The sequence below is a fragment of the Gobio gobio genome (genome assembly GCF_949357685.1).
Source record: "Gobio gobio genome assembly, chromosome: 25".
NCBI lineage: Eukaryota > Metazoa > Chordata > Actinopteri > Cypriniformes > Gobionidae > Gobio > Gobio gobio.
In genome coordinates, this window is record NC_137121.1 from 41,995,595 (window position 1) to 42,015,441 (window position 19,847).

The following is a 19,847-nucleotide window of genomic DNA, read 5'->3' on the forward strand; positions in this document are numbered from 1 at the left end:
CACTACAGCGTCTGGTGGACCGTGAGTCCGCACACACACCACACACTACAGCGTCTGGTGGACCGTGAGTCTGCACACACACACACACACACACACACACACACACACACTACAGCGTCTGGTGGACCGTGAGTCTGCACACACACACACACACACACACACTACAGCGTCTGGTGGACCGTGAGTCTGCACACACACACACACACACACACACCACACACTACAGCGTCTGGTGGACCGTGAGTCCGCACACACACACACACACACACACACTACAGCGTCTGGTGGACCGTGAGTCTGCATCCGCAAACACAACACTACTACAATTCACATATTAAAAGATTTTGTTTAAAAACACCACCACGTTTAGTAGAGAAATCAAAATGGTAGTGATGCACCAATCATGATTTTTCATGGCCATTAGAGTTGTTTTTTTGGCCAATTCCAATACCGGCTTCCAATTATTTTTTCTTTAAAGCTACACTGTGTAACTTTTTTAGTTTATTCTTAGCTAAAAACACTTAGTTCTTTCAAAATGATATGGGCTCATTAATGTATATTTACTTCTTTCCAGTAATAAAGTATTCTGGTAAGTTTATAATAAGCCATTGTAAACACATACGGGTGAGGGTTTGAATGCCGGTCGCCATGTTGCTCCTCCATCTTGAAAGTACATTAGCCAAAGAGGGACATTCCCGTAAATTCAAGCTTGGCCTTTGGCGTTTTAACACCCGATGGCACCGTGTCCAATGTGGACGAGGTCGAGCTGGAAGCCATGTTAATCTTGGACTAAATCAGCCACCGTAGGAGTTAAAACGAAATCAGAATTGAGAGGAACAGAAACTAATATTCACTGGATGGTCATATACCAGTTCACCACTAGATGGGGGAAAATATCACACAGTGGAGCTTTAAAGCAAATAAAATAAAATAAATGAATAAAACATCTGTAGCCGTTTGAAGTTAGAGGCAACCACTGCATTTTAATCAAAGATGCTACACACACAGTTTGCATCATTTCACGACTTGGAGCAAATGCAGAATGCTCTGACTTCAGCTGTGTGAGACTCAACACACACTCCGCCATGATCCCCTGTGTGACAGCAGGGGGCGCTGAGGGAGGGCTGATGAACACTGCTTTATCCTGAGAGAGAGAGAGAGAGGAGTGACTTCCTGTCCTCCAGACATATAAACCCACGCCCAGCGGCATTAGTTATATTCAATATAAATGCATAATATACAAAATTCCCAGACATTTAGTCGACCAAACCAAAAGCATGACGAGGTGGACTAAATGTGATTAAAACTAGTGCTGGGCGGTACGACCAAACATTTATATCACAGTATTATTGATATAACGGTATTTTTTCCCCTATGCGTGACCGGGTGTTAACCACATGTTCTACTGATTGAGAGGAAATACTGCAGGAGATGGACCAGAATGCCCTGTTTTACTGTCATGAGTGAATATTATAGAGAAATTCCACACTAGAGTTAATGCAGGTTTACAAAGCCCCACACAATGATGCTGTGCGGAGACAACAACCAATAAAACACACTCATTACAGACACATGAATATTAAATATCACCATGGAGAAAGAGAAAAGAGTTGAGGGCACGTTAAGCATTTTAAAACTCTAACCCTATATAACAACAAACTGACAAAACGAGAGAGAAATGTGGAAGAAGATTTAAAAGGTCTAGGGATATTTTCAGTATATTTAAGAGCACTACAGTCTCTGAGCAACACAAAGAATAAAGCAGTTACTCTTGCCCATTCTTCTCTGAACAGTGGCGCGTTCCCAGCGTTGGTTAAGCGGCATATACCGGTATTATCAAAATTCATATCATAACAAAAATAAATACCAGTACTCGGTATGAACCAGTATACCACCCAGCACTAATTAAAACTGTCACAGGACTGAGACTTTAGAGTCACTGAGGGACTGAAGACTGGACAGTGGTCAGGTGTTGAGCTGGTGTGTGTGTGTGTGTGTGTGTGTGTGTGTGTGTGTGTGTGTGTGTGTGTGTGTGTGTGTGTGTGTGTGTTTCAGTACATGAGCGTGGAGAGCACCTTCGAGGGCAAGGATTACGTGTGCGGCCGCCTGATCTCCCACCTGCTGGAGGCCTCGTCACATGACCTGCGTCCAGATGTGCGTTCCTTCCAGCTGCTGGAGTCTCTGCTGTTCCGGGTCCAGCTCAGCGTGTTCAGCGGCCGGCAGCACAACGCCCTCCACACACTCAAGGTGAGCCAGCCTAACCTCATGAGGAGTTCACCAGGGTTATCTAACCCTAACCCTAACGCCCTCCACACACTCAAGGTGAGCCAGCCTAACCTCATGAGGAGTTCACCGGGGTTATCTAACCCTAACCCTAACGCCCTCCACACACTCAAGGTGAGCCAGCCTAACCTCATGAGGAGTTCACCAGGGTTATCTAACCCTAACCCTAACGCCCTCCACACACTCAAGGTGAGCCAGCCTAACCTCATGAGGAGTTCACCAGGGTTATCTAACCCTAACCCTAACGCCCTCCACACACTCAAGGTGAGCCAGCCTAACCTCATGAGGAGTTCACCGGGGTTATCTAACCCTAACCCTAACGCCCTCCACACACTCAAGGTGAGCCAGCCTAACCTCATGAGGAGTTCACCGGGGTTATCTAACCCTAACTTTTTTTTTCCCGCGAATCGCGCCGCAGAATGCCATCTCGTCTCTGCATTGACTTAACATATAAATCACTCGCGCGAATCGCGTCCGGTGTGAACGCACCATTAGGCTAAGTTTATGCAATTAGCCCCTGGTCTGAAGTTCAGCCATTGCTAACCGTGTGTGTGTGTGTGTGTGTGTGTGTGTGTGTGTGTGTGTGTGTGTGTGTGTGTGTGTGTGTGTGTGTGTGTGTGTGTGTGTGTGTGTGTGTGTGTGTGTGTGTGTGTGTGTGTGTGTGTGTGTGTGTGTGTGTGTGTGTGTGTGTGTGTGTGTGTGTGTGTGTGTGTGTGTGTGTGTGTGTAGAGTGCGCTGGACTCCAGCGTTGCGGATCATCTGACCGTGGCTGACCGCTGTGTGGCCTGGCTGTCCTACATCCACCTGATGGAGTTCTGCCGTCTCCCGCCCTCTCTCTACGACCCCGCCAACTCCAGCCCGTCCAGGATGGTGTGCAGCGACCCCTTCCTCATCCCCTGGAGAGCGGCCCAGGACACCCACACCCCCGCGGACGCCCTCATCAGCCTCTTCACAGGTGACTTCTGTGACCCAGTGTCTCTCTCTCTCTCTCTCTCTCTCTCTCTCTCTCTCTCTCTCTCTCTCTCTCTCTCTCTCTCTCTCTCTCTCTCTCTCTCTCTCTCTCTCTCTCTCTCTCTCTCTCTCTCTCTCTCTCTCTCTCTCTCTCTCTCTCTCTCTCTCTCTCTCTCTCTCTCTCTCTCTCTCTCTCTCTCTCCAGTGTGTGTGAGGCTGTGATCTGTGTGTTTCAGACGCTGTGTGTCGCTGTGCGGACGAGCGCTTGTCCTCCTCAGAGCAGATCCAGGCCTGTTTCCCCCTCCACTCCAACCTCGTTCACCTCTACCAGCGGCTGGACAGGTAACTCCGCTCCACCTCCAGGCCTTCTGAAGTGTGCTGTGCTTTACTTGACTGAGGCAGTGTCCTGCTTGCAGGTGTGCGGAGGCTGTGTCTCTGTGTGAGCGTCTGCTGGAGGTGTGCCCGCTCTACTGCCCCCTGCTGGAGCTCAGCTGTGCGGCGCTGCAGTCCTCTGGGCACGCTGAGAGAGCCCAGGCCCGGTGGACCCGCGCCCACACGGACAGCCCCAGCTGCGCCCGCATCTTCCTCCAGCTCAGCAGGTGTTTGCTCTCTCAGGTGAGCCCTCTCTCCTCTGAGCCGTGCAGAAGCACACACGGCTGGCCTGATGCTCATTTCTGTGAGTTTGTGTCTGCAGGGGAAATGCAGTGTTCTGGAAGAGCTCTTTGACACGTTCATGCGCTCTTTCTGTGAATGTGTACCAGATCAGCTGACGCCTCTAGATGTGCTACGGTAATGTCCTCACTGACACAATGCAATGTGTGCTAGCATGAGCAGGTTTGGGACGGTCAACACACTCTTCTAGACTCGAGGACTGTCTGATGTCTGACGCCCGAGCCAGTGCTGGATTGTCCCCAAAGTTTATCATTTCCACCAGAAGTCTTGCCACTTTAAACAGAGCTTTTAAACTGTTCAAGCGTAAGAAGATGTGAAAGAGAAAATGGGGCACGATAACTGACCTTTAGAAAGCGGTGACTGGAGAACCCATGGGAATATTCCCAGTTTTTCTCCGACAGGTGTGTGGCTTCATGTGTGTGTTTGTTTGAAGGCCTGATGTTTGTGATTTCAGCCATGTTCTCAGTGTTGAAACTCAAGAGTTGCTGCTAGCGCCGCGGCTCAGAGAGGATGTGGATCTGGGGGATCAGCTGCCCTACCTGCACCTCCTCCACTGGTGCGTCCGTCTGTCTGTCTGTCCCTCTGTCTGTCTGCTCCAGCATCTGCTCGTCTGTCTGTCTGCTCCACCATCTGCTCGTCTGTCTCTGTCTGTCTGTCTGCTCCAGCATCTGCTCGTCTGTCTGTCTGTCTGCTCCAACATCTGCTCGTCTGTCTGTCTGCTCCAGCATCTGCTCGTCTGTCTCTGTCTGTCTGTCTGCTCCAGCATCTGCTCGTCTGTCTGTCTGTCTGCTCCAACATCTGCTCGTCTGTCTGTCTGCTCCAGCATCTGCTCGTCTGTCTGTCTGTCTATCTGTCTGCTCCAGCATCTGCTCGTCTGTCTGTCTGCTCCAGCATCTGCTCGTCTGTCTGTCTGCTCGCGGGTCCTGTGCTAACCCTGACTCTTCGTTCCTACAGCTTCTGGCAGGCGGCCTTTGGCAGTGTGAGAGAGGCCATTGAGGCGTTTGAGAGAGCTCTGGGAACTGTTACAAAGCTGGAGTTAATTCACACACTCTGGTTAGAGTAAGTGACCTGTATATATTACTAAACCTAACTTGGGTATTACTAGTTTATTACCACCGCATTACACTAGGAGGCATAATGTATCGATGGCCACATCAGTATATGACAATAAATATCAGCTTCCAAATATACACAGATCAGGCCTAATATTATTCCCTAATATTGTCTCTGAGGGACTCCTCTAGATGGGTGTGCTCTGGGATCTGGCACCAAAATGTTATCAGCAGATCCTTTAAGTCCTGTAAATTGCGAGGTGGGGACTTGTTTGTTCAGCTCATCGCACAGATGCTCGATTGGATTGAGATCTGGGGAATTTGGACTCAAACTCGTTGTTGTGCTCCTCAAATCATTCCTGAAGCATTTGTGCTTTGTGGCGGCGCATTATCTGCTGAAAGAGCCACAGCCACTGGGAATAAAGGCTGGACATGGTCTCAACAATGCTGAGGTAGGTGGGACATGTCAAAGTCACATCCACATGATGGAGGACCCAAGGTTTCCCACACGGGCCAGCCTTCGCTCCCCACGGGCATCAATGAGCCTCGGCCGCCCATGACCCTGTGGCCGGTTCTCCACTGGTCCTCCATGACCCTGTGGCCGGTTCTCCACTGGTCCTCCATGACCCTGTGGCCGGTTCTCCACTGGTCCTCCATGACCCTGTGGCCGGTTCTCCACTGGTCCTTCATGACCCTGTTGCCGGTTCTCCACTGGTCCTCCATGACCCTGTGGCCGGTTCTCCACTGGTCCTCCATGACCCTGTGGCCGGTTCTCCACTGGTCCTTCATGACCCTGTGGCCGGTTCTCCACTGGTCCTCCATGACCCTGTGGCCGGTTCTCCACTGGTCCTTCATGACCCTGTGGCCGGTTCTCCACTGGTCCTTCATGACCCTGTGGCCGGTTCTCCACTGGTCCTTCATGACCCTGTGGCCGGTTCTCCACTGGTCCTCCATGACCCTGTGGCCGGTTCTCCACTGGTCCTTCATGACCCTGTGGCCGGTTCTCCACTGGTCCTCCATGACCCTGTGGCCGGTTCTCCACTGGTCCTTCATGACCCTGTGGCCGGTTCTCCACTGGTCCTCCATGACCCTGTGGCCGGTTCTCCACTGGTCCTCCATGACCCTGTGGCCGGTTCTCCACTGGTCCTTCATGACCCTGTGGCCGGTTCTCCACTGGTCCTTCATGACCCTGTGGCCGGTTCTCCACTGGTCCTTCATGACCCTGTGGCCGGTTCTCCACTGGTCCTCCATGACCCTGTGGCCGGTTCTCCACTGGTCCTTCATGACCCTGTGGCCGGTTCTCCACTGGTCCTCCATGACCCTGTGGCCGGTTCTCCACTGGTCCTTCATGACCCTGTGGCCGGTTCTCCACTGGTCCTCCATGACCCTGTGGCCGGTTCTCCACTGGTCCTCCATGACCCTGTGGCCGGTTCTCCACTGGTCCTCCATGACCCTGTGGCCGGTTCTCCACTGGTCCTTCATGACCCTCTGGCCGGTTCTCCACTGGTCCTCCATGACCCTGTGGCCGGTTCTCCACTGGTCCTTCATGACCCTGTGGCCGGTTCTCCACTGGTCCTCCATGACCCTGTGGCCGGTTCTCCACTGGTCCTTCATGACCCTGTGGCCGGTTCTCCACTGGTCCTCCATGACCCTGTGGCCGGTTCTCCACTGGTCCTCCATGACCCTGTGGCCGGTTCTCCACTGGTCCTCCATGACCCTGTTGCCGGTTCTCCACTGGTCCTTCATGACCCTGTGGCCGGTTCTCCACTGGTCCTCCATGACCCTGTGGCCGGTTCTCCACTGGTCCTTCATGACCCTGTGGCCGGTTCTCCACTGGTCCTTCATGACCCTGTTGCCGGTTCTCCACTGGTCCTTCATGACCCTGTGGCCGGTTCTCCACTGGTCCTTCATGACCCTGTGGCCGGTTCTCCACTGGTCCTCCATGACCCTGTGGCCGGTTCTCCACTGGTCCTTCATGACCCTGTTGCCGGTTCTCCACTGGTCCTTCATGACCCTGTGGCCGGTTCTCCACTGGTCCTCCATGACCCTGTGGCCGGTTCTCCACTGGTCCTCCATGACCCTGTGGCCGGTTCTCCACTGGTCCTTCATGACCCTGTTGCCGGTTCTCCACTGGTCCTTCATGACCCTGTGGCCGGTTCTCCACTGGTCCTTCATGACCCTGTGGCCGGTTCTCCACTGGTCCTCCATGACCCTGTGGCTGGTTCTCCACTGGTCCTTCATGACCCTGTTGCCGGTTCTCCACTGGTCCTTCATGACCCTGTGGCCGGTTCTCCACTGGTCCTTCATGACCCTGTTGCCGGTTCTCCACTGGTCCTTCATGACCCTGTGGCCGGTTCTCCACTGGTCCTTCATGACCCTGTGGCCGGTTCTCCACTGGTCCTCCATGACCCTGTGGCCGGTTCTCCACTGGTCCTTCATGACCCTGTGGCCGGTTCTCCACTGGTCCTTCATGACTCTGTGGCCGGTTCTCCACTGGTCCTTCATGACCCTGTGGCCGGTTCTCCACTGGTCCTTCATGACCCTGTGGCCGGTTCTCCACTGGTCCTCCATGACCCTGTGGCCGGTTCTCCACTGGTCCTCCATGACCCTGTGGCCGGTTCTCCACTGGTCCTCCATGACCCTGTGGCCGGTTCTCCACTGGTCCTCCATGACCCTGTGGCCGGTTCTCCACTGGTCCTCCATGACCCTGTGGCCGGTTCTCCACTGGTCCTTCATGACCCTGTTGCCGGTTCTCCACTGGTCCTTCATGACCCTGTGGCCGGTTCTCCACTGGTCCTCCATGACCCTGTGGCCGGTTCTCCACTGGTCCTCCATGACCCTGTGGCCGGTTCTCCACTGGTCCTTCATGACCTTGTTGCCGGTTCTCCACTGGTCCTTCATTACCCTGTGGCCGGTTCTCCACTGGTCCTTCATGACCCTGTGGCCGGTTCTCCACTGGTCCTTCATGACCCTGTGGCCGGTTCTCCACTGGTCCTCCATGACCCTGTGGCCGGTTCTCCACTGGTCCTCCATGACCCTGTGGCCGGTTCTCCACTGGTCCTTCATGACCCTGTGGCCGGTTCTCCACTGGTCCTTCATGACCCTGTGGCCGGTTCTCCACTGGTCCTTCATGACCCTGTTGCCGGTTCTCCACTGGTCCTCCATGACCCTGTGGCCGGTTCTCCACTGGTCCTCCATGACCCTGTGGCCGGTTCTCCACTGGTCCTTCATGACCCTGTGGCCGGTTCTCCACTGGTCCTTCATGACCCTGTGGCCGGTTCTCCACTGGTCCTTCATGACCCTGTGGCCGGTTCTCCACTGGTCCTCCATGACCCTGTGGCCGGTTCTCCACTGGTCCTCCATGACCCTGTGGCCGGTTCTCCACTGGTCCTTCATGACCCTGTGGCCGGTTCTCCACTGGTCCTCCATGACCCTGTGGCCGGTTCTCCACTGGTCCTTCATGACCCTGTGGCCGGTTCTCCACTTGTCCTTCATGACCCTGTGGCCGGTTCTCCACTGGTCCTCCATGACCCTGTGGCCGGTTCTCCACTGGTCCTTCATGACCCTGTGGCCGGTTCTCCACTGGTCCTCCATGACCCTGTGGCCGGTTCTCCACTGGTCCTCCATGACCCTGTGGCCGGTTCTCCACTGGTCCTCCATGACCCTGTGGCCGGTTCTCCACTGGTCCTCCATGACCCTGTGGCCGGTTCTCCAATGGTCCTTCACTTTTGATAGAGACTGCCCACTGCAGACCGGGAACACCCCACAAGAGCTGCAGTTTTGGAGATGCTCTGACCCAGTCGTAATCTGTTATGCCTGATCTGTGTATATTATCTCCCAATTGGCTTCCAAATATAAAGAATTATCGATTATCTGTCTCATATCGGTGCGTCCCTACATCAGAGTGTTCACTCTCTGTGTGCTGATAGTTGTGGTGACCCTTTGCCCTCTCTCCAGCCACCTGTCCTTCTCCAGCTGTAAGATGCTGGGCGAGCAGCCGAGTGTGCGTGAGCTGAAGATGTTCACCGGGCTGGTCCTCCGCTGTCTGGAGACTGTGCCCACCCGGCTCACCTTACCCCTCAGCTCCTCCCAGTACTGGAGCAGCTTCAGCTTCCACAACCAGGTGACTAGCCCTCTCCGCTCCAGACCTGCACATGTTCAGCAGTCTGGCTCTCTAGGGTCTGTGTGTTCTCAGTGTAGATGGTAGTGTGCTTGTATTTTGTGCTGTGTGCATTGCAGGTCATATCCTTCTGTTTGGGATGTTTCCCTCAATCCCAACATTCCCTTGTCCTGGAAAGATTTCAGCATATCATGCCAACCAATACTGAACTGGCCATAAGGTAATCATTAGACTTTCTGACCTGGAGTGTTTCCCATTATTTGTGTGTATCAGATGCCATTACTTGTAATGTTTCTCAGGTCAGGGTTACTCTAGCCCTTCACTGAAGTGTTAAACTCTGTCTTCTGTAATGGGGATTATTCTTTAACCTAATCAATAGGCGGCACTGGCTACACATGCCCGCTTCTGAAGGCTCTTTAATGTCCTGGAGTTTAGTGTTAATTGTCTTGTGTAGGTTGCTGCAGCAGGAATGGCAGGATGGAAATGTTGAACATTTTAAATTGCAAAGCAGAATGTTGTGCAGTAGCGTCCCGACCTGTCTGGCCATCTGGAAAATGTAAGTCCAAATACATCTAGCTCTAATATTCTAAAGCGTTTGGTGTAGCTCTCCACCTCTGTAGCGCAGCTTTTTCAATTGAATTGTTCTGAAAATCAAAATTGAGACTTTCCCTCCCCCTTATATATTCCATATGTACAGGTAAAGACCCATGAGATCACGTGATGTGAATTCTCCTCAAGACACCCCTTTAGTCAGCTATGGACTAGATAACACTTTCTGACTTGCATCTGGTGATTCTGCATGCTTTAAGTTGCACACATGGACAGGGTTTGACAGTTTTTAGGGTTCCCCCACCAAAATCTTTTTTGGAGTCAGTTTTTGTCCTGACTGATCATAAACTAGTGTATTGTAGAGCTGCCACTAACGACTTTTTATATCGATTAATCTATCAACTAATTTATCGGTTTATAGATTAATCTAACGACTAATTTGTCAATTAATCTATCCACTGATTAATCGTTTACTCTATCGACTAATTTATCGGTTAATCTATCGGCTAATTTATCGGTTAATTGATTAATCTAACGACTAATTTATCAATTAATCTATCAACTGATTAATCGTTTAATCTATCGTCTGATTTATTAATTAATCTATCGACTAATTTGACGATTAATCTGTCGGCTGATTTATTGGCTAATCTATCGACTAATTTATTGGCTAATCTAGCGACTAATTTATTGGCTAAACTATCGACTAATTTATTGGCTAATCTATCAACTAATTTACTGGTTCATTGATTAATCTATCGACTAATTTGACGATTAATCTATCGGCTGATTTATTGGCTAATCTAATCACTAATTTATCGGCTAAACTATCGACTAATTTATCGGCTAAACTATCGACTAATTTATTGGCTAATCTATCGGCTGATTTGTCAATTAATCTATCGACTAATTTGTCAAATAATCTATCGGCTGATTAGTCGATTAATCTATCGGCTGCTTTATTGGCTAATTTATCGGTTAATCTATCGACTAATTTATCGTTTCAGCGATTAATCTATCGGCTGATTTATCGATTAATCTATCGTCTGATTTATCCATTTATCTATCGACTAATTTGTCGATTAATCTATCGGCTGATTAGTCGATTAATCTATCGGTTGATTATTGGCTAATTTATTGGCTAATCTATCGACTAATTTATCGGTTCATCTATTAATCTATCGGCTGGTTAATCCATTGACAAATTCATCGGTTTATCGATTCATTTAATGACAAATTTATTGATTAATCGATCGACTAATTTATCGCAATACTTTTCAACAATCTTACTTAAAAACAACGTTGGCCTTCAGTTGTGTACTATAAAAAGTATAAATGTAAACAAGCCCTTGACAAAATGTAAAACTAAAAGAGTAAAAATGTAAAAAGGTACAAATTTGTAAACCAACATGACAAAGAGAATATCAGCAAATACTGTTTATATAGAATAGTGTTGTCACGAAACCAAAATGATGAATTATGACGATACCAGACTAAAGAACCTCAATACTGATACCATGGCAAATAAAAGTAAATGAATAATAGGACAGAACTTACTATTCATTGTTTTAGGGTTAAACCCCTATAAACTGATTCAGCCAGCTGTGTTTGAGCTGAACCGGTTCCGCTACCTGAGCAGACCTTGGGCCAGCAGCTCCTGGGGCTTGGCCTGTCTCCGCCCTGTACATATGGAGTATCTGGGTCTCCGCCTCGGTGTCTTAGGGTCCCTGTACATATGGAGTATGAAACGGAGAGCGGGTGGAGAGTCAGCCAGGGGTGAAGCACATCTGCATGCACTTCTGCAGTTCTGTAGTGATGAGAGATGTCCATTCATGTGGAAGCAGAGATGAGGTGAAGTGTTTGACGTCCTCTGTCGGTATATTTCTCGCCAGAGCGATTGCGGTTGAGAAGGAGCAAAGGCAAAGAGCAGAGGTGAGTGAGAGGTCAGAGGTCAGGGCATTCGTCACACAGTGACCGATGTCTGTGGATGGTTTCATTCTGTCCAATCTATTGTTCTTTCTGCAGGGTATGCTCAGTGCACGAATATGTAAGAGTTTAAATGACAGATGGAGTGTGTGTGTGTGTGTGTGTCCGGCTGTGAACTGACTGTGTGTTCCTGCTCTGGTGTGTTTGTGCTCTCACTCGCACGTTTGCAGGTGCGGCGGCTGTACCAGCAGGCCCTCCAGAAACTGCCCCTGTCCGCTGCTCTCTGGAAAGATGTAATCCGCCTCTCCTCCTCCACCACCACACCACTAACTCATCGATTCATAGAACCACTAATTTGATGATTAATCTAGCAACTGATTAATCGATTAATCTATCGGCTGATTTATTGGCTAATCTATCAACTAATTTATTGGCTAATCTATTGACTAATTTACCTGTTCAATGACTAATTTGTCGCTGAATCTATCGGCTGATTTATTGGCTAATCTATCAACTAATTTATCGTTCATCGATTAATCTAACGACTAATTTGTCGATTAATCTATCAATTGATTTATCGGTTAATCTATCAACTAATATACTGGTTCATCGATTCATCTAACGACTAATTTGTTGATTAATCTATCAACTGATTAATCGTTTAATCTATCGGCTAATTTATTGGTTCATCTATCGACTAATTTATTGGCTAATCTATCAACTAATTTATCGTTCATCGATTAATCTAACGACTAATTTGACAATTAATCTATCGACTGATTAATCGATTAATCTATCGGCTGATTTATTGGCTAATCTATTCACTAATTACCGGTTCATCGATTAATCTAATGACTAATTTGCCGATGAATCTATCAACTGATTAATCGTTTAATCTATCGGTTGATTTATCGATTAATCTATCAACTAATTTAACGGTTCATCAATTAATCTACCGCCTAATTTGTCGATTAATCTATCAACTGCTTAATCGTTTAATCTATCGTCTGATTTATCAATTAATCTAACGACTAATTTGACGATTAATCTATCAACTGATTAATCGTTTAATCTATCGTCTGATTTATCAATTAATCTAACGACTAATTTGTCGATTAATCTATCAACTGATTAATCGTTTAATCTATCGTCTGCTTTATCAATTAATCTACCGACTAATTTGTCGATTAATCTATCAACTGATGAATCTATCGGCTGATTTATTGGCTTATCTATCGACTAATTTATTGGCTAATCTATTGACTAATTTACCTGTTCATCGATTAATCTAACGAATAATTTGTCAATGAATCTATCGGCTGGTTTATTGGCTAATTTATCGGTTAATCTATCGACTAATTTATTGGATAATCTATCGACTAATATACCGGTTCATTGATTAATCTAACGACTAATTTGTCATCTAATCTATCAACTGATTAATTGTTTAATCTATCTGCTGATTTATCGATTAATCTATCGACTAATTTATCGGTTCATCGGTTAATCTAACAAATAATTTGTCGTCTAATCTATCAACTGATTAATCGTTTAATCTATCGGCCGATTAATCTAACGGTTTATTTATCGGTTAATCTATTGACTAATTTATTGGCTAATCTGTCTACTGATTCATCGATTAATCTAACGACTAACTTGCTGACTAATCTATCAACTGATTAATCGTTTAATCTATCGGCTGATTTATTGATTAATCTATCGTCTGATTTATCGGTTAATCTATTGAATAATTTATTGGCTGATTTATCGTGTGTGTATGCGCCTCACCTGTGCTCTTCTCTCTATCTCTCTCTCTCTCTCTAGTGTTTGCTCTTTGAGGCGGCAGAAGGAGGTAAAACTGACACACTGAAAAAAATAATTGACAAGTGCCAAGAGGTGGGAGTGAGTCTAAATGAGCCGCTAGGGCTAGAGCCGAGCCACTCATCCCAGTGACATGCTCCCATTAGCCACACACACACTCGCTCGTACGCTAGTCCACACACACTATGAGCTGCCAATAATCCAGTATTCATCATGTACGTAAGTATGAATTTGTTGTGAACTAACACTTTTAATGTGGTTTTTCTTTGCCGTGGTGTCCTAGTTGGCGGACTGGCTGTTTTTAGGGGGCTTGCCTCCTTCCTCTAAATGTACTTGAGTTGCTTTGTGTCCTCATGGCCATGTCTCGACAAGAATATCAACTCCGCTGGAGAGTTTAAGGGCTTTTTTAGTTTTTTTCCTTTTGTTTTTTGTTGGGTCTTTTCTCCTCCCTCTCCAACCATGGATTAAATGGCTGCTATTGGAAGTATTGAGTCGCTGATGAAAGACTGCCAGACCCTGGCCTGCGTGTGTGTGTGTGTGGTCATGGACTGCCCCAGAGACCTCACTCAACTGCCCATGTGATGCTGTCTTCACAAATTAAACATCCATGTCTGTATGTGTTTGTGCGTGTGTGTGCGCGTGTGTGTACATATGCGCACACACACGCACGTTGATTAACGTATTCTGCAGGAATGATAATCTTACACCTGGTTTTTTTTTCTTTCAATTTATAATTGAACAATGTTTCTATTAAATTATTTTGTACAGAAATACAGTGTTGTGTGTGTGTATTATTGAGTGTGACCTTTCTCTCACACACACACTTCAGCAGGGGTTTACTGAGAACACTCTCATGAACACCACATTCAAGAGCTTTTAAAGCAGCTTTTATTTTAAATACAGCACAATAAATACGATAAAGGTGTGTGTGTTACTGCCAGTATATGTGTGTGTATCATTACTGCAGTTACGCTACTGACAACTACAACTCAAGCTCCAATGAGGAAACATTTCCAATTTTACAAAATCCAGTGAGGAAAGAGGCTGGTGTAGAAGAGCGAGTTTTAACGAGAGATCGCTCTTATTCCTGCTTTTAACATTTATTTCACACTATTTTAGTTTTCCTTTTTATAAATCATTACTTCATTAAAACATCAAAATATAGAGATAACCTATACATGAATTTTCCAATTAAATGAAAAGATATGGACAAGTTAGGCATTAAAAATATGCTAAATTCTTTATTAAATCACCTGTACATGTACCTTTTTAAAATCATTTCGAAGGCTTTTAAGACCTGCACATATATTTAAGATATAATAACGGCCCATTTCATATGTTGACGTGCTTTTCCTCTTTTGACTTGTTGAGCGGTGATGAAATATTGCTCTTGTAAATACTCGCCAGCATTTCAGTAATGAAGGTCTAGATCTTTAAAATGCATCCAAATAACAGCGAAGTGCAACCGTACGGTGGCCTGCAGGGGTCAGAAAGGATATAAACAGTGCATTTTCAAGTGATCTCATCTTGAAAACTCAGAGATGTGGATTCGGACGGGAGTTAAATCACCACAGGACCTGGTGTTTGTCTATAAACAGTAGGCCGGAGAAAAACACTGACATTCTGGATTGGGATGGCAATAAAATCACACACTAGCCCCTGACAATGATGACAATACTTTATGACCCCTTGAGGAACAATTACCATCCGAACAGGGCTTTGACAGTAGATGGAGCTCATGAAGGCCCATTTGTGTAATAGCACCACACACACTACTATAACAAAATGCACTTCATGCTTAATTCAAGCACTTTCAAGGACCTGTGTTTGTTTTCAAGAACTCTCCAGGCCTTGAATCCATGTGTCTGAAATTCAAGAAGTGTGGGAACCACAAAAATGAACTGTGTCCCTTTACATAAAATGGAAAACACACTTTCAGTTGTTACCAGTGTTCTCAAGACAATCAAACTGCACACCGAACACCAGGGCCCGTATTCATACAGATTCTAGAGTCCTCTCAGAAAACTCCTAATTTAGCTTAAAAGCTTTTACGTAGGAGTCTTAGCTTAAGAGCTATTCGGGACTGATCTGAGAGCAACTCTGAGCAAGGAAAATACAAAAACTCTTATCTCATTGAAGAGGCGGGGCTGACCCCGTTGATACGCATGACACAGTGTTTTGAAGACTGTGATTGGTTGGTTGTCCAAAAAGGGGGAAAAATGAGCGCTTTTAAGTATAGGGTCTATTCTAAGCCTTCACTTTGAAATTACAAGCGCAAATTGTCCTATTTTACTGTTCTCTCTCATTCACACACACACACACACACATTATATATATGTATATAAATCCTTTTATTATTTACCATGCTGTTATTTTCCTATAAGGTATTTGATTGGCTTAGAACTATAAACATTGTTCCACTCTTTCCAATTCCACTGATTGCTGGCATGTCTATTTAACTGGTGGTTTGAAATGATCTAATCTATAGCGTCTGATTCAGTCACTGTCCTCCATCTTCTGCAGCACATTTCTCCTCTCTCTTCGTCTTTCTGCCATTTTCTCCGCTGCTAAAGAAAAGCCTCTTAAAAGTCCTCATCTGTGCTCCTAACAAATCTGATCTTAACACCTCTTTTAAGGGTTAAGATGCTTTCTGAATGACTTTTTTCTTTAGTAGGATTTTTCAGTTAATTTTAAGAGTAAACGCCCACATTTATAAGAATTTTCTTAGTATTTTGTCACTAGGAGCTGCTCTTTGCATTGAGATTCTTTATGAATACTGGCGCTGATGTCCCAGCCCAGAGACTGAACCCTTCCCATGGGCCCTCAGGGTTTGGGGTCTGATTAATGAAGGGCCGGTGTGTTCCTGACTCCGGACGCCCTGTCTGTCCAGAAATCATTCCTGCTGCCCCGTTCTTGGCATTCTTTCTTTGTTCTTTTTTACTATGTCTTTAAAAATAAACATAATCGTACACAGTTTTTCAGATTATAGAGTTCAAATATCATACATCAGTAGTGTATATTCACACACTCTGGGTTTGTAACCCTCCTCAGAGGCGAGGCTGTCACGGTCTCCTCGCGGCAGGAAGTCAGTGATTGCGGCGCAGGAAGAGGATGAAAGCATGGACGCGAGTGAGAGTCCACAGCCTCTCCAACAATAGAGTTATGCAACCAGCAAGTGTTTGATTTCATTGGATCGGCGTCTTCAGAACGCAACACACGCTACACAGTGCTCTTGCTGGCCAGCTGACCTGTGTGTAGAGACATGGGCCGCCAGCAGGAGGTTCTGCTCCATGCCTTCCTGTGGCGGGTGCAGCTTCCTCTACGCTACATGTGTTTTAACAGCTCCAGATGGAGACATTCTGTAGCATCTCTGTCTTATCTAGCACAGGCATGAGAACGGTCGGATCTAATCAGGACATGTTTCTGAATGCTGTCCTATCAACCAATCACATATCAGAGTTCTGTTCATAGGGTTTCTCGATCTCAAACCATGAACTACATCGGATTTTAGGGGCAGGGTTATGACCAGTGTGGGGGGTTACTAAAGTAACATGCGTGCGATAGGTAATCAGATTACTTTTTGATCCAACTAGTAACTCATTACAAGTAACGTGCGATAGGTAATCAGATTACTTTTTGATCCAACTAGTAACTCATTACAAGTAACGTGCAATATGTAATCAGATTACTTTTTGATCCAACTAGTAACTCATTACAAGTAACGTGCAATATGTAATCAGATTACTTTTTGATCCAACTAGTAACTCATTACAAGTAACGTGCAATATGTAATCAGATTACTTTGATGTAACTAGTGCAATATGTAATCAGATTATTTTTTGATGTAACAAGTAACTCATTACAAGTAACGTGCAATATGTAATCAGATTACTTTTTGATGTAACTAGTGCAATATGTAATCAGATTACTTTTTGATGTAACAAGTAATTCATTACAAGTTACGTGCAATATGTAATCAGATTACTTTTTTGATGTAACAAGTAACTCATTACAAGTAACGTGCAATATGTAATCAGATTACTTTTGATGTAACTAGTGCAATATGTAATCAGATTACTTTGATGTAACTAGTGCAATATGTAATCAGATTACTTTTTGATGTAACAAGTAACTCGATTAAACTGACACACGCACATTATGTAATCAGATTACTTTTTGATGTAACAACTCATTACAAACAACATGCAATATGTAATCAGATTACTTTTTGATGTAACAAGTTACTCATTATAAGTAATGTGCAATATGTAATCAGATTACTTTTTGATGTAACAAGTAAAGTAACTGAATTAAAGTGAAGCACGCACATTATGTAATCAGATTAATTTTTGATGTAACTACTCATTACATATAACATGCAATATGTAATCAGATTACTTTTTGATGTAACAACTCATTACAAATAACGTGCAATATGTAATCAGATTACTTTTTGATGTAACTAGTGCGATATGTAATTAGATTACTTTTTGATGTAACAAGTAACTCAATTAAAGTGAAGCACGCACATTATGTAATCAGATTACTTTTTGATGTAACTAGTGCAATATGTAATTAGATTACTTTTGATGTAACTAGTGCAATATGTAATCAGATTACTTTTTGATGTAACAACTCATTACAAATAACATGCAATATGTAATCAGATTACTTTTTGATGTAACAAGTAACTCATTATAAGTAACGTGCAATATGTAATCAGATTACTTTTTGATGTAACTAGAGCGATATGTAATTAGATTACTTTTTGTTGTAACAAGTAAAGTAACTCATTATTTTATAACTTCACACATTAATATTCAAGTTACTTTTGAAAAAAGCTAATGCACTTTTTGGTTTACTTAATTTGCTTAAACATTTTTTAAACTACTGAAATAATATTCTCATGTCCATAATATAGTGATTTAGACACAAAATTAACACAACACATCACTTTCAACAGAGATCTTTTGTACATCACTAGGCCTCAGGAAATATGTTAAGTGGCAGCAGAACAAGGTAACAATGTATTATTTTAGAAGTGACAAAATGTAGTCACTTTTAGGGAGTAACACAATATTGTAACTTGTAATTTTCCCCAATGGTTACGACAATTTGTTTGACAGATGCTAATTCAGGAACATGTCTTGCTAGGCGAAGTAACTGTCACTCACCAAGACTATCAAGATATAGATCTGTCTTCAGGAAAGTTAACTTCTTAGTAAGATCTTCTCAGATTACTATCCCACAATGTCTCGAAGGTTTCCCTGTCTTTGGGAAAGATTTCCCATACTGATTTTGGCAAGAAATGTGGGAATGCATTGTTGTCCTTATCCCCAAAATATGCAATTAGTTTCAGGCATCTGTGGTACTGAGTTAATTGTGATTGTATTTCTAGTCTATGGGTAGCCTAGCGTAGTTCTCACTGTAGAAGTGAAGCTTGACGGGACTGGAGTGAAGTTGATCCTGTGTTTCAGTGGAGGACCCATCCAACATTTCTTTGGGACAGATTTAAGGACGCACTCCTCCCATGTGATGATGTTTCCTTTTGTTGAAGGATCCAGTGTTGTGTGAAATGTCATTGTTCAATGTCCCTTTAGTGTTGCCAAGTCCATGGCTACTTTTAAGTAAAACCATGCATATGATTTCGGTGCTCCAACACCACCAAAACACGCCCAGACGTACAAATTCAGTGGAGAATTCGGCCGTTCGGTGGAGAAAATTGCATTGGGATATTTTTGGGCTACTTTTGTTTAGACCTGGATGAAGTTCTGGTGCAGCTTCTTCATCTTTAAGCCTAGTATTGCATCTGTCTCTGCCCACATGAAAAAATACTATAATATATTATAGTAAAATTACTCTAGTAAATACTATAGTGTTTTTGAACCGTACTATAGTAAATATACTACTGTAAATTAACAAAGTGTAGTAAATACTATAATATACTACAATTTACTGTAGTATCTTTACTATAGTATGGTTCAGAAACACTATAGTATTTACTAGAGTGATTTTACTATAATATACTATAGTATTTTTGGACCCACTTTATATTAGGTGGCCTTAACTACTATGTACTAACATTTTAATTAATAATTTGATAAAATGCGCTTATTGTGTACATACATGTTTTTACATTGTACTTACATTTTAAAAAATACCTGCATGTAATTACATCTGTAATTAATTTCTGTAGTTACAATTGTAATTACACAGTTGACCCTTCCCTTACACCTAACCCTACCCTTAAACTTACCCAAACCACCACACCTGTCCCTAACCCTACCCTTAAACTTACCCAAACCACCACACCTGTCCCTAACCCTACCCTTAAACTGACCCACACCACCACACCTGTCCCTAACCCTACCCTTAAACTGACCCACACCACCACACCTGTCCCTAACTCTACCCTTAAACTCACCCAAACCACCACACCTGTCCCTAACTCTACCCTAAAACTGACCCACACC

General features: G+C 44.8%; 1 protein-coding gene across 1 annotated transcript in view; it reads left to right on the top strand.

Annotated features, from left to right (window-relative positions):
* The window catches only part of zfc3h1 (zinc finger C3H1-type containing), a gene marked incomplete at its 5' end in the record, with an annotated part of 66,174 nt that extends 52,025 nt beyond the window's left edge, over nucleotides 1-14,149 (top strand). Inside the window, 13 exons of the mRNA XM_079809155.1 lie at nucleotides 2,056-2,247; nucleotides 3,013-3,238; nucleotides 3,471-3,576; nucleotides 3,651-3,849; nucleotides 3,929-4,023; nucleotides 4,361-4,462; nucleotides 4,861-4,965; nucleotides 8,916-9,081; nucleotides 9,198-9,298; nucleotides 9,533-9,634; nucleotides 11,520-11,559; nucleotides 11,784-11,846; nucleotides 13,378-14,149. Coding sequence (XP_079665281.1) covers nucleotides 2,056-2,247; nucleotides 3,013-3,238; nucleotides 3,471-3,576; nucleotides 3,651-3,849; nucleotides 3,929-4,023; nucleotides 4,361-4,462; nucleotides 4,861-4,965; nucleotides 8,916-9,081; nucleotides 9,198-9,298; nucleotides 9,533-9,634; nucleotides 11,520-11,559; nucleotides 11,784-11,846; nucleotides 13,378-13,506 — 1,626 coding nt within the window. The 3' untranslated portion in view covers nucleotides 13,507-14,149. The remainder of the gene's footprint in view (nucleotides 1-2,055; nucleotides 2,248-3,012; nucleotides 3,239-3,470; nucleotides 3,577-3,650; nucleotides 3,850-3,928; nucleotides 4,024-4,360; nucleotides 4,463-4,860; nucleotides 4,966-8,915; nucleotides 9,082-9,197; nucleotides 9,299-9,532; nucleotides 9,635-11,519; nucleotides 11,560-11,783; nucleotides 11,847-13,377) is intronic.
* Between the last annotated feature and the right edge of the window lie 5,698 nt (nucleotides 14,150-19,847).